Source organism: Arabidopsis lyrata (genome assembly GCF_000004255.2).
Source record: "Arabidopsis lyrata subsp. lyrata unplaced genomic scaffold ARALYscaffold_3, whole genome shotgun sequence".
In the NCBI taxonomy this organism is placed as follows: Eukaryota; Viridiplantae; Streptophyta; class Magnoliopsida; order Brassicales; family Brassicaceae; genus Arabidopsis; species Arabidopsis lyrata.
In genome coordinates, this window is record NW_003302553.1 from 6,677,388 (window position 1) to 6,691,506 (window position 14,119).

Genomic DNA, 14,119 nt, shown 5'->3' on the forward strand with positions numbered 1-14,119 from the left:
GGTTATATTTAAAATTTGTTTGCGAGAAGAAAAATTAAAAGTGTACAAAAAAATAAATTAAAAAAAAAACAAAATAAATAGTCTTCTACTTCTCTCTCTCTCTCTCTCTGTTTATCAAAATCTCACATCGAGACGAAATTAGAGCTACTCAGACTTGTTCTATTACACTGTTACCTTCTCCAGAAAAAGCGTTACCTTTTTATTGTTTGTCCGTACGAGGAAGAATCTAGGAGACAGAGCTAGCTGATTAATTTTGTGCGAAAGATGCAACTTTTTCATAGCTGTTGTGGTAAAGGATTTGATGGGTATGTTTCATTCATTGACTCGATGATTGTTTATCTTCCTCTTTCTTTTTAATGGATTTTGTCTGTCTTTTTACTTTGTGTGGGTTGCTGCAAAAATGTGTTTATTGGTTAAATCTGCTATGGTTGTTCTTCTTGATTAGGGTTTAAAGATTCTATATCAATTTTGGATGTTTGAAATTTTGAGCTTATTTTTGTTCAATTCTCTTTGCCTTTCCTTTATCTCTAATGTTTTTAATGTAAAGGTTGTTCCTTTTTCTATCATCATCACTATATATGACCTGATTGTTCCTTGAAAGTTTCATCATTAGTAGCAATGTGATTGGTTTTAAGTTTACACAGGAAGAAGAAAGAAAAGGAAGAGCCATCTTGGAGGGTATTTTCATTGAAGGAACTTCATGCGGCCACTAACAGTTTCAATTATGATAACAAACTCGGTGAAGGCCGATTCGGTAGTGTCTACTGGGGTCAGCTATGGGATGGATCACAAGTAATTTGACCTCAACATGTTTCTCTTTTGATCTAAATTGTTATCTAGGACTTGCTTCTTGTTCAAACTTGATCTTGTGAGGTTGATAATTTTGTCTTTTTACAGATTGCAGTCAAGAGATTGAAGGCATGGAGTAACAGAGAGGAGATTGATTTTGCTGTGGAAGTCGAGATTCTTGCTCGTATTCGTCACAAGAATTTGTTGAGTGTTCGTGGCTACTGTGCAGAAGGCCAAGAACGTCTTCTTGTGTACGAGTACATGCCTAATTTGAGCTTGGTTTCGCATCTTCATGGCCAGCATTCAGCTGAATGCCTTTTAGATTGGACCAAGCGAATGAAGATCGCCATAAGTTCTGCTCAGGCTATTGCGTGAGTCTTAGAATCTACAACCATTCATGAAAAGTTTAATATGTCATAGTTTCTGACATATTTGTTCTTTGCTCAGCTACCTACACGACCACGCAACCCCACATATAGTCCATGGAGATGTGAGAGCTAGCAATGTGTTACTAGATTCTGAATTTGAAGCTCGGGTTACAGATTTTGGATATGGTAAGCTGATGCCAGATGATACTGGAGATGGAGCTACCAGAGCCAAAAGTAATAATGGATATATCTCACCAGAATATGTTACATCAGGAAAAGAATCAGAAACTAGCGATGTGTACAGTTTCGGTATCCTTTTGCTGGTACTGGTTAGTGGCAAGAGACCACTCGAAAGGCTAAATCCAACAACAACGCGAGGTATAACCGAGTGGGTTTTACCACTTGTTTACGAAAGAAAATTTGGTGAAATCGTTGATAAGAGGCTGAGCGAGGAGCATGTGGAAGAGAAGCTGAAGAAAGTAGTCTTGGTGGGGCTTATGTGTGCTCAGACAGATCCAGACAAGAGACCAACAATGTCTGAGGTCGTGGAGATGCTGGTGAATGAATCAAAGGAGAAAATGTCTGAACTTGAAGCCAATCCGCTCTTCAAGAATCCATATAGCAACAACGAAAACAATAGAGAGCATGTTACAGAGGTAAGCTCAGATGTGATCTCAGAAGAGAAAGATCAACAACAACATGAATAGGAATGGTTAGGCACAGGAATTCGTTTGCTCAGATTATTTTTTATGATCATCTGTCCATATTTGGCTAGTTTTTCTCTATCACTGGATCATTATCCGGAGGTCGTGCTTATTTTTTTGGTGTGTTTCTTGGTTCATATTTCATAACATTGATTTGATCATTACTGGAGATTAGAGTTTGTAAGGTGTGGTATTGGCTCATAAAAAGGCAATTGTGATACTTTTGGTATTCTTGAAAGATATGAAACTTTTTAATTCTGGATTATACTGAAACTTTCTCATCGTTGACACGATCTTTTCACAATGAGCTGAATTACATTTACACTTTTTTTATTACCAATCAGTTGTGTTTCTTGGATGATGATGATGATAGGAACAAAAGGATAACAGAGATTACAACAGGAGCCATGATAATGAAGAGGGCTAGAGTGAGATTAGGTCTTGTGATCTGTGGGAACAAGACACTTCCGTATTTGATTATAGCTGCGCCTGCCACTGAACCAACTCCGATCTTCAACAAGTAGTTTAAGTCCTCCTGTTAAAGGATTTTAAAAAAGAAGAGGGCTTATTTGTAATTAAATAAATATCTGACTTTTTGGGAACAAATTCAAAACATAGGGGCTATTTTATAATTTTGAATTCTTTGAGCCCCTCCACAATAAAAACAAACAAACAGCTTTGCTCTCTAGTCCACAGAACTGACCTGAACTCCTTGACCGTTATCTGCTTGTTCCGACCGGTCATTGGAAGCAGTAACGCGAAATGACCGTTTTGTCCCTGAACAGCTTGACGGATTTCGAAAAATGGTCACGAATTTGACATTAGTCATTATCATCTTCTTCGTGGGTTCCAAGCTCCGGTGAGCAGAGCTCGAACGAGAAAGCGTCGGAACTCCAATCGCCATACCGGGAACGAAAACAGAACCTGACATATCTCTCTCTCTCTTTTCTCTCTAAATCTGTCGTTTTTTTTTGTGGCCATACAGGCTTATGAATGGCGTGAACAGAGGATAAGAGCGACACGACGCCTACCTAAAAACACATCTCACGTTTTGCGTCGATTCTTGAAAGTTTAGAACGCGTCCCCAAACGCAAACGCAAACGCAAACGCAAGCGCTCCCCCACAACCCACGTTTGCGTTTTCACTCACTTTCATAACAAACTACAGGAACAAATGTGTATTACAAGATTATATATACAAAAAGTAAAGTGATTTGGGATTTGGTACAAGAGGAATTGTTTATTACAGTATTGTGGGATCTAGAATTGTTTAAGAATCATATTGTGCAGTGAGCCAGTGACCTCTTATCTACTGAAAGCAGGATGTAGAGTGAATGAGGTTATATATTTGGCAACGAAAACATGTAAACAAAACAAATGTAAACTTACAAAACAAATGGAAAAGATATATATTTACCAGAAAAACAAATAGAGAGGGAGAAGATTAAAAGATCGGAATCCTATATGTATATATTTTGGAAAAAAGATTACAAAACATAATCCCAAAAGCCAAAAGGATTCGGGTTTAGGACTAAATTAGAGATGGCAGCGTTGAGAAAAAGAAAGAGAGCTTTGTATTGGATACGAAGGAGACAAGTCAAAGGAAAAGTCAAATTAATATTCGTAAGAAGATATCGCACGGGAGTCGAAGTTCATTACAGTATGTTTAAATAGATAAAACCATTTGTAATTAGCATAGTTTCACTAAAAACCTGGTAAAATCATTTCTCAAGGATCTTGCTCATAACAGTTCTTGCTAGATCAATACTTCCTTCTTGCTCTTCTACTTCTTCTTCTGTTCCGGCTTCTCTGACTGATACTCCATGTCCGGACAAAGAGCAACGAAGAACAGAGTTAACCTGCTTCCTTAATCTGGCATTATCAATCAGAACCTCTGTCAGCATCTTCCTCACTACATCGTCTGTTCCACGATGCCCTCCTGATGATAGCTTCAGCTTTTCCACTTCCTCTGAGAGAAGCTGCGTCTGTGTTTTCGAGAATGCTTTAACCTTTTTGTCTCAACATGCGTAAACTCAGTATCAAAGAGCAATTGGTTGAACTTACCTCAGCAATTAGAAGACCTATTCGGTTATCGGATGTTGCTAGTAGCTCGATGGCTTCACAGAGAGATGATGAGTCCATTATTAATTTACACTCCTCTTCAATGTGGAACTTGACATTGCACTCTTGAAGCCGATTTTGTAGAACATCACACTCATGCAGCAACTTCTTGTCTGCGTTTTTTGCAGTTTCTTCTCTATCCTTCTCGCGTTGAACAATTCTCTGAACATTGCATGAGATTTAAGCGTTAAAACTTCCAGATTCTCCAATTCTTAGAAGAAGATTTACGGAATTAATAGACTTGAATATATCTCCTGCAAAGAGAACTTTACCTCCATCTCCAGTTTTTCTTTCATTGTGCGACTAAGCTCTTGTCTCAATTCTGATTGAGTGGTTCGGAGAGACTTGACTTCTTTGACGAGAACTTTCAGCTCTGCTTTCGATTTTACTTCCAGCTCTTCATGTTCTTTATGAAAATTCTCAAAATTTTCTCTTATATCATTGATCTGCTGCAGCAACATCTGATTTTCTTGAACAAGTGACTCATTTGCAGTCTCAATATTTGTTTTCTCGTCCTATAAGCCAAATATAAAGAAAAACATCTATAGTTGAATGCAAATGAATGTTACAGTGAAAGAAACTAAGAATACAAACCTTTATAGAGTTTAACAACGATTCCATTTCCATGCATTGCTTGCGGAGTTCCTCCATATCCCACTGAATTTGAGTAAATCTTTCCTTTTCATCAAGAACTGTTTTCTCCATGCCTTGCTTGCAGCTCTCTCGAGTTGTTTCAAGTTCAACCTCTAAATCTCTTACCTACGAGACCAATGCCAAACATACAAAGCAACATATTCAAAGAGAGTAAGATGGCTGATCATTTGAAGCAGAACAAGACATTGGAGATAATGTGGGGGAAAAAAGACAAGGGGAGTAAAAACTCATGTGATAGTTGTGCACACCTTTGTTGACAAAAACTGTCGAACAGCTAACTCCTGATTCAGCCTTGAGATAAGATCTTCCGTGTCAGCTTTTGCTGTTTCCAGTCTCTGCTTTAACGTATCAATAACCCTCTTTAACTTATGTCTCTCCTCAGACTGAAATACAATAGCCAGATCCTTATGAGTCTCAGTATATCCACCAACCGCACCATATATGTTTCCATGAGCTTCACCATGAATATCCAACGAGCCTTGGTTAACTAAATCAGGTTCCCTATGAGTTGACGCCTCAAAATCGCTTACATGAGTTTTATTGCTTTCAATGGTCTTTTCTTGAAACTTTCTATCACTTCCATCCAAGCTCTGAATTCCAACTCCACTGGAAATACCCTCTCCGGTTACGGTACCAGTTGCTGCAGCTCCATTAGTACTAGAAAGACGTTCAACTTTTTCCTGAAAAGAACTTTTATCTAGAAGTCCATATTCTGAGATCAACTCATGCCAATCAGTCACATTATCTACAGAAGTTGAATTCCTTGAGACAAGATTTTTGAGACTAGCATCATCATGCTTCACTGTTGAGGCATCAGACGTTTCATCAGCAGAATCATTGGTATGATCTACGGTAACTGATGAACTACCAGGAACATCAGAACTGGTGGTAGGTAGAAGTGGCGGAATGTCCCCAGAGGTACCTTCAGTTTCTTGATATTCATCATTAAAATCTGAAGAGAGTAAAGAGTTAAGAAGCAAATTAGTACATAGGCAATACATGCAAGGTTTTTCAGTACAACAATACAAAATAAAATTTCTCACACGTTGGAGAGCTCAGAAAAATTCACTTCCTATTGCATTGTTTTCACTACCACGAGAAAAAAAAACAGAAAGAAAAGAAGAGCACATACAAGACCTGACAGCAGCTTCAAGCTCAAGAAATGTTGCTATCAGAGCGCTTCTAGATATATCAATATCTGACAAAAGTCTATTCATCCAATCTTCTAGAGAACACCTCCTCTGCAATAGACTAAACATTTTGAGAATAATTTTGCTGTCACTAATCTTAAAGAGTTGAGAGAATTGATATCTACCTCTTCCAAAAGTGTCTGGTTTTTCATCCTCAAAATCTTCTTTGGTGGTGCCTGAGGTAAGCTTTTCTTCACAAACTCCTTTTTAATCTGAAAACGCGATAGCCCAATTATCATATCCACGCAACTCATAGTTGTTTATCAAAGCCAGAACTAAGAAAAGGGTATTGAGGAAAGAAAGTACTCACTGAGGAATATAACTCGAAGAAATCATTGAATCTTCTAAGTATCAGCCTAGCAGAAGTGATTCCCTCAGGAGATTGTATCGCCACTTGCACTCTATAAAACTGTTAAGGACACAAGTAAAATCTTAAGACCAAGAAAAACCTGACTATACCAACAGAATCAGCTATGTGTAAAAGATAAGATAATACACACCACGGCAGGATCTGAAACGCTTGACTTGGGAAGGTCAACCCAAGAAGGGACAGTGACACAGTAACTCCAACCAGTTCGAGAATCGTGTGGCCAAACCGTGTTCCGTCCTTCCTAGGACAATTTTACAGTTAGAAACAAATTCCAAACAGAATCTAACAAATCAACGAATTTGAATATTGTAGAGAGAACATGATACCAAATGACGAGGAGGAGCACTCCAATCCATCCCCAGAGGTAACGGAGACCTTCCGTCGTGGCGATGCGGCGGAGATACTCTTGAATCGGTATCTGCTTCTCGTCCATTAGCTCCGTCGTGACTGTAGCTGGTGGTATAACGGCGATAATCGTCGTCCTCACCTTGGAAGAAAGGGCCAGGCGAGAGGAAGCGGTGAGATAGCGACTCGCCGAAGGGACCGGAGACGTTGTAATTGAAATCAAGAAGAGAAAGATCGTGCGCGTAGAGATTCATTTCCTTTTTACTCTCTTGATTATTCTTCTTCTCCTCTCTCGATCATAAACAAATTTGCTCTCTCTGTTCTTAGCGCAACCGAGCCAATTGGCTTTCCTCAGTTTAAGTTATCATATATATGTAGTTTGATAATTAGTGACTTAGCAAAAAGTCGCTCTCGTCTAGTGGTTGGGCGGGTTGATGTAAATCGAGTTCGTGCGACCCGAGTTCGATCGGCTTTAAGAGCTGTGAAGATAGAACTAATTTAGTGACGGCCTGGTCCGTCACAGTCGTCCCGATCATCCGTGACGATAGCAAGTGCCGTCTGAGCTCTCTCTTTTTTTTTTTCTTTTTTTCCTATCTTAGACAATTTGTGTTAGTATCTCTGTACGTCACGATTACTATATCCTCTATTGAACACTCGCGTAATGTCAACAAGGAGCAGCTCTGATAGCATGTCTGACGGTGGAGTGGTGTGATTAGTCGTTTTTCGGCTGATATTTATGCATGAGCTCGAAAGCAGGATTCGATCGCTGGACAAATGCTTATTAACGAGAACTGACGATGAAGATTCCGCTGGAGATGATAATATATCGAAAGAGGATGTAAGATATATTTCTAACTTTTCTGTTCTAGTCTGCTTGTCCAATTGGTTTGGTTCATGAACTTGTTTTGTTGTCTTGCAGGCACACTCAATGGAGTGTTGTAGACATTTGATTCAAAGATCTGCAGAAGCTCTTTTTTTTTGCTTCAAATCCTAAGAAAATCCGGGGATCGCTGAGAGAATCACTTTTGCGACACTTCCTCGGTAGTTTATCATATATTATACACACTCATACTTAAAAATATTTGTAAGAAGGTATGAGATCGTCTAATAAGTATAAAATAATTGATCTGCATACAGGGAAGCTATTAGTAACTCACTCTGCCCCATACAATAATCAACCCAGTGAGCAATTAATGCCTGATGCCTTCACGTGTAATAAAATTCGCCAAGTAATTAAGCTTCTCAGGATACAGATTCCAACAAAAACATAAAAAGAGAGTAACGATTTCGAAAGTCCAAAGAATAGCATGTAATTTTATAAGAATTGGGTGGGATTTGTTTTTTCTTTTGAATACACGATCTTACCAGAACTGAACCAAAAGTAAACGATGAAAGTACACACTCTTAGGGTCTCATACATTTGACTAGAACATCCACAAATCTCTTGTACATGTGCTGCTTCATGTACATCTTCTCAACGATTTCACGTCCTTGGCTACCTAGTTGTAGCCTTGTAGATGGGTTTCTAAGAAGAAACAAGAGATTCTGAGCTAAAACTTTGTTACCTGCCCTCCCCACAGGGTGAAGTAGCCCTGTAACATTGTGCTCCACTATCTCTTTTGTTCCTCCAGCATCTGTTCCAAGTACCTGTTCCCATCAAAAACAATGATTACGATGAGAAACATTGCATTTTTGTCTCTCCCGAATAAGAACACATGGGTTTATCTATCGTTTGTTTCTCACCGGAAGACCATAAGCCATTGCTTCAATAGTTACCCTCCCGAATGTTTCACCAATTCCCTGTTTCACAGTTGAAGAGGGGTAAACAAAAGTTGAAGAACGCTTCAAATAGCATTGATAGTTTGTTTTTGACTGCAGCCATAAAAGGATCAAGATGAGAAAGATTACCTGGGAGTTTGTGACGTAGACATCTGCTGCAGAGTATAATGAGGCAACACGAGTGGTGGCTGGAGTCCACAGAACCGAGTTCGATAAGTTTCCATTGTTTGACAAGAAGCTCAACATTTCCTTAACGTATGCAACTTTGTTGCTCTTGGACCCAACTGATCCTAGAAGAAGTTTAAGGTCTTGTTTCTGTGTTACGTTTCCAGAAAACAACAGCTTTCTTTTACCGGTGGCAGAAAGAACTGATGAATTGTCAGTAGCGGGAGTCGTGATTTTCATCTTCCGTAATGAACCTCTTAAACGATGTTTTACAGAAAGACTAATCTTTTCTTTCCTGATGCCATTGAGGTTCTTGATTTTGGGCTGTTGATTACTTTTAGCTACTTGCTCTTGTTCTTGTTCTCTCTCCAGTGCCAAGGCGACAGATTCAAGGAGAAGAAGTTGTCCCTTTCCTGGGTTTATGCTGCTAAGAGACATCACAAGCATATCCTTATCTGTCAAACCGAACTCCGTTCTGACTGATTCACGTAGCTTTTGTCTTTTCTCCTTCATCATCTCTTGGGTTAGTGTCGGAGTATTTAGTGAAGAGTAAATCCCAGCAACAAAAGCTAACTCATCATTAACAGACAGCGGAACAATAACCGGCTGAGACCTAAGCTTTATATGGTCCTCTTCACACCATGTTAACCATTGTTTGCTCTGAACTTCAGATAGAAAAATTAGCAGTTTCACTCGGTCAAGCACAGGTTTCGCTCGATCAAAGTACTCTCGCCGGTTCTCCATCACCCACCAAGCGATTTGACTTCCACCAGCTGGATGGTGATCCATGTATTGATCTGCAGAGATTGTAACAAATATCATAATGAGTATCCAAACATGAGGCAGAAAAGGAATATCGAACATGTTTAACTGTTGATTTGATGAAGAATATATAAAATTGCTCTAATAAACAATCTGAAGTGAGCGTGCTATATATGACAACTTCTATTATAAAATGTATCTTCCAGAATATAGCTGAGGAGGAATGATCTATGGTACGCATTTATAAACATGATAGTCAATATGTGCTCATGCAAATAGTGATGTCAAAGAATCAGCAGATCTAGTTTCCTTACCTATCCATGAAGCACACACTGCTGATCCTGCAATGACAAGATCTGCTTTCATGGCAGTTTTGAAGCTGAGTTCTCCTTTGTCTTCAACCACTTTGATCCTTCTCCTTGTGAGCTCTTGCAATAATCCACCCCTTCTGCTCAGGACTACTGCATATACTGTTGCACCACAGCTCAAAAGCTCGGAAGCCAACTCCATCATTGAAATTGGAGCACCAGTCATTGATAGTTCATGGAAAAGTAGGACGAATCTCCTAGACCAAACAAGACGTTTGAAGTCTGATTTCCTGTCACAGGTCCCTGATCGCTTTTGCGGACTCCATTCAAGAACTCTATCCTCCAGTGATCCAAAAGGACCAAAAATCTTACCGTAGGTAACATTTGTGTTTGGAAGTTCTTGATCTTGCTCATCCAAGTCCTTAGTCTCCATCACTTTTCTCACCTTCTGCTTACTACGAATCCTAGTACGTGAACTACGACTAGCTTTTCTGGTCCTCCTCCTGGAGCTCAAGCTTCTTTGAGATGTGTCATCCTCTTTCTTGGCCAAAGTTACATGCATCCTCTTATTTACACCTATATGGACTATATTGGTAGTATCTACTACAGCATGAGAATTCTCATTAGCAACTGAATCAAGTCGTTTATTCTGCTCCACATGCAAAACATCTTCTCTCAGTTTGCCTCCAAACCGTAAGAACTCAACTTTGTTATCATCATCATGTGCCCATCTGGACTGAACATAAAATCCAAGATATGTCCAAAGAGTAATCAACAGTAACCAATATAGCAGCCGGTTACTTCTGAACCACTGAACAGCTCCACCACTACCTTTGCCATCTCTACGTGGAGTCCTGCCTGAATGCACTCTCCTAGATGTAGGTGAACCCCTTGGAGTAGACTTCCCTGACAATGAAGACTTAAAGCTACCTAGTTTCAGCGGTGATAGCCGAAGATCTTCCATAGTTTTTTCTTTACTACAATAGCATCCTCAATATCCTATTCCCCAGACTTCAATAAGCCACAAAACCACTAGCAATTAGACAAACTCCATCACTTCATTCCATGAATTCTCAGCTCACAATGAAACTGCAATTTAGGAAGAGAAATCAACCATCAGCATGCAATACATATCAAATAAATGTTTCCTCATAGCTAAAATCTGGAGAAACTACCTAACTGCTCCAATCACAAGGATTTTGAATCCAATTTGGTGATATGAAATCGCGTTGACGAAATAAAGAAAGTTGGTCGGTTATGGAAAATAAAAAGCCGCGTGAGAGAAATCAATGTCACTATCAAGATCAAGATCTTAGCGAGTATCTTACTGTTTCCGATAGGTCAGACTCGCGTTTCCGAAGGTAAGTGAACTTCCGACTTGGATCGCCGATGCGCCAATGTTGCAGCTGCTTCGAAGTACAAAAAACAAAGCAACGCAAAATCAGATTAAGGCGAAATGTTGAGAAATCGACGATCTAAAGAAAACCTAAAGTCAATGTTCGTAAACCAAAACTAGAAGAAAATCGTCGATGCAGAGAAATGAGTAACAACCCAAGCTTGCAGAAGAAGCAGACGAAGACAAATTAGAAAGAAACGAAAAGAAGAAGGCATTGCATTGCATACAGTTTTCTCCGGTAATCTAAGATTGCGCCGTTCCAAGAGCTAAGCAGAATCGCGGCGAAGGAAAAAGAGAAAGAGAGAGAGTGCTCGGAGACTCGGAGTTAACGGAGTCAGAGAGCAGTGCACGAGGAGAGAGCGGAGAGAGGTGGCTGATTCTTATTTGTTCGATTCTTTCTAATTGATTTTTTTTTTCTTTCCGATTGTTCCTTTTTTTTTTTAATCGTTGTTTTGCTGACGTCAAATTAAATTTAAAATAATGATCGTTTTGCTTTTTAGGAGTATGTGATGGGTCACACGTGTAAGCGACTCGTGCGGGATTCTCTGTTTTATTAATTTACGTATGAATTTCCAAGCACATTTGTAAAATACTAAAATTAAGGGCACATTTTAAATTATTAACTGACGACATAATTTAAATTTTTTAGAAACAGGGAAAAAAAAATACAACATTATAGAACAGTTTTCTCACTTAAACGAATATTTTCCTCGCTAAAACATCAAGGACCAGACTGAGTATTACTTAAATAATGTTAAAATTTAAATATAAATTAATTAACCGACAAAAAAAAATCTATTGAAGTGGTTAGAGCATCTCCAATGGGGAGTTGTCTCCATGAAGCTCTCTCAATTTTTTAATTATAGATTTGTTAAAAATTTGAGATGAGAACTTGTGTATTTTTGTTTAATTTTTCATACTCCAATGGTAGATTCTTTAGTGAGGTTCTCTTAGGAAAAAAAAAATTATTAAAAAAATTATTTCATAAAACTTAATAATTATTACAATTCATAAAAATATTAAACATATATTATTTCAAACATTTTTGAAAAGATATGCAAAAAAAAAAAATAACGATTAGTTTTACTCTCGATTGTTGCAAAATTTTGCCAGATATGCTCAACCAAGTCAGCTTTCAATTGTTGATGCATTTCACGATCACGAACTTGATTTCGTCTGCCCATTATATTCCCGAGATTTGTAGGCATCTCTGTAGAATACACTAAATCGACTTGAGAAGTTTGGTTTGTCAGTGGAGAATAATACACAGAGGACAAGGTCAAAGACCACAACTACAACTCGACACGAATTCCATGATTTCTTCACTCGCCAGTCTTATCATGAACTAGATTTTTTGCAATAGGGTACATCTATAGAAGATAGCACAATCATATTGGTTTACATGGGTATAAAATGGAAAATAACAGAGCATATTGGACAAAATATTTACTCCAATGTAACAATATATTTTGAAGGGTAGAAGAGATAAAAGGGAATGATTAAAGGAGAACATACTTCGTTCCAGCCTAAGGTGACATATTCCCCGCCTGAGAGACCCGATCCCGAAAAGTCAAGGGTGAAAACTGTGATGTTTGAAGGCAGCAAGACAATTGCGGCTTCACTACCATCCGCTCTACATCCACTATATGACAGAATTGCCGGGCCATTAAGCAATGCTAAGAGTCAAGAGGGTCGAGAGTTAACGAAAGGCCCAGGAGATACAAAGTTAAGTAGTACAACTCGAATCATATCCCTGATAATTTAAAGCTATTAACTAGCTCAAAAAATCTTTATCAAACATTCCGGTACCTGTTTCCGTGACAGTATATTACACATGGTAAAGGCTTTCCTTCAGGGCGTTCAACTGGCATATAATGACTACACTGGAGACATCTCCTCTACTGTTTTTAACCTGCCAACAAAATATCCGAATATAACTCAAGCCAGGAAAATAAAACAAATAACTTTTACTTCCATATGCTTATTATTATTACCATCATAGGTTTCAAAAACTATGCACACACATCTTACTTCAATAAATAGATTGACTTTACAAGAACAAACATCGGTAGGACCTCCATTGTTACAAACAAACCCCATTTATTACTATTGTAAATACAGAAAAATTCAGGACAGAAAAAGTTCCAAAGAATTGATTTTAGAAGCTAAAAACAAAAAAAGAAAGCTTTTACCTCTAAATCCTTTCTCTGATACCATCTACCTCTCATCATAAACTCCCTTTTCCAAGAGATCATGTTCCGCGTCATACTCAGCTCTGCAGCACACAAACAAGTCAATTCACATATTGACAATCTTCTTATAGATGTTTATCTTCAAACCTAGTAACGTCCCAAATCCTAACTCTTAAAAGAGTCATGTCAAAGTAATACATAGACACTTCCTTGAAGATTCAATAGTAGAATCTGAATAGTAAACTTAAGTAATGACACAGAGAGATCACATGGGTGGCCAAAAAAAGAAGAATTTGATAATTCTTCTAATCAGAAACTCAAGTGAAAGTACAGAAGACAATTATGAATACAAGTAATCATCATAAAGAACAAAATTCAAGTCATGAACACTATAATTCAGAGAAAACCCAATTCTTAAACGATTGAGAATTTGACAACCAAATCGGAGAAATCAAAAAGCACAAATTCCTAATACACGAGAGAGAAGCGTAACCTTGGAGGTCGAATGATGAAGTTAACAAGCTGCTCCATTATAGAATCTCGCAGAAACTTTGATCGCAATCGCGAGAGAGAGAGAGGTGTTTCTGTTTTTGTCGAGAGATAGAAACGACCAAAATCTTTTGTTAAAATGCTTATTCCATCCAATGAAGGACACGTGTCCGGCTCTCTAAAATTCTCAAAATTCTCTTAAGAGAGGTGTTTCTCTCTTGTTTACTCAATTTTGAATTATTTTTGATCAAATAAATCAAGAGAACTCATCAAAAAAGTGGAGACAACCTCCCTTTGGAGATGCTCTTACAACGTCGTTTTTTGACGTCAGTTGATCTATAAGAAAACGGTAGATGGACTAATCTCTCTATTTAATGTGATTTATTTACTAATATATTGCAATTACAAGAAATTTAGACTGAATATCATCATGATTCATATTTTAAAAAATTTCATGATTTTACATTTTTGCAGCAGTATATAATCAA

At 38.2% G+C, this 14,119-nt stretch overlaps 4 protein-coding genes, 1 long non-coding RNA gene and 1 pseudogene across 10 annotated transcripts; 2 read left to right on the forward strand and 4 right to left on the reverse strand.

Moving 5' to 3' along the window:
• The first annotated feature begins 81 nt into the window (after window positions 1-81).
• LOC9321180 (PTI1-like tyrosine-protein kinase At3g15890) lies at window positions 82-2,092 on the forward strand. Of its 2 annotated transcripts, none has more exons than XM_021033816.1 (4): window positions 82-305; window positions 636-792; window positions 898-1,160; window positions 1,237-2,092. In XM_021033816.1, the coding sequence occupies exons 1-4, from the start codon at window positions 265-267 to the stop codon at window positions 1,862-1,864; spliced, it is 1,089 nt and encodes a 362-aa protein (XP_020889475.1). In that variant the 5' UTR covers window positions 82-264; the 3' UTR covers window positions 1,865-2,092. The 2 variants fall into 2 exon arrangements, with proteins under 2 accessions (XP_020889475.1, XP_020889476.1); XM_021033817.1 differs by having other exon boundaries at window positions 83-305; window positions 645-792.
• A 17-nt stretch (window positions 2,093-2,109) lies between these two features.
• LOC9319035 lies at window positions 2,110-2,914 on the reverse strand. The gene is made up of 2 exons (XM_021033819.1): window positions 2,565-2,914; window positions 2,110-2,396 (listed from the first exon to the last, which is right to left on the reverse strand). The coding sequence occupies exons 1-2, from the start codon at window positions 2,790-2,792 to the stop codon at window positions 2,202-2,204; spliced, it is 423 nt and encodes a 140-aa protein (XP_020889478.1). The 5' UTR covers window positions 2,793-2,914; the 3' UTR covers window positions 2,110-2,201.
• A 541-nt stretch (window positions 2,915-3,455) lies between these two features.
• Window positions 3,456-7,437, reverse strand: LOC9321181 (PX domain-containing protein EREX). The gene is made up of 10 exons (XM_021033815.1): window positions 6,522-7,437; window positions 6,326-6,436; window positions 6,136-6,234; window positions 5,951-6,037; window positions 5,768-5,876; window positions 4,884-5,587; window positions 4,576-4,740; window positions 4,254-4,496; window positions 3,925-4,143; window positions 3,456-3,845 (listed from the first exon to the last, which is right to left on the reverse strand). The coding sequence occupies exons 1-10, from the start codon at window positions 6,792-6,794 to the stop codon at window positions 3,582-3,584; spliced, it is 2,274 nt and encodes a 757-aa protein (XP_020889474.1). The 5' UTR covers window positions 6,795-7,437; the 3' UTR covers window positions 3,456-3,581.
• A 388-nt stretch (window positions 7,438-7,825) lies between these two features.
• Window positions 7,826-11,383, reverse strand: LOC9321182. Of its 4 annotated transcripts, none has more exons than XM_021033820.1 (6): window positions 11,178-11,383; window positions 10,883-10,960; window positions 9,561-10,643; window positions 8,449-9,281; window positions 8,284-8,340; window positions 7,826-8,187 (listed from the first exon to the last, which is right to left on the reverse strand). In XM_021033820.1, the coding sequence occupies exons 3-6, from the start codon at window positions 10,516-10,518 to the stop codon at window positions 7,945-7,947; spliced, it is 2,091 nt and encodes a 696-aa protein (XP_020889479.1). In that variant the 5' UTR covers window positions 10,519-10,643; window positions 10,883-10,960; window positions 11,178-11,383; the 3' UTR covers window positions 7,826-7,944. The 4 variants fall into 4 exon arrangements, with proteins under 4 accessions (XP_020889479.1, XP_020889480.1, XP_020889481.1 ...); XM_021033821.1 differs by having other exon boundaries at window positions 10,883-10,963; XM_021033822.1 differs by having other exon boundaries at window positions 11,106-11,192.
• Window positions 11,384-12,008: 625 nt separating this feature from the next.
• On the reverse strand, window positions 12,009-13,934 carry LOC9321183. 2 transcript variants are annotated; one of them, XR_002333076.1, is made up of 5 exons: window positions 13,636-13,934; window positions 13,143-13,225; window positions 12,760-12,862; window positions 12,466-12,626; window positions 12,009-12,160 (listed from the first exon to the last, which is right to left on the reverse strand). It is a non-coding gene; the product is annotated as an uncharacterized LOC9321183 (long non-coding RNA). The 2 variants fall into 2 exon arrangements; XR_002333075.1 differs by lacking the exon at window positions 12,009-12,160 and having other exon boundaries at window positions 12,244-12,626.
• On the forward strand, window positions 12,425-12,834 carry LOC110229684 (annotated as a pseudogene).
• Window positions 13,935-14,119: the final 185 nt, after the last annotated feature.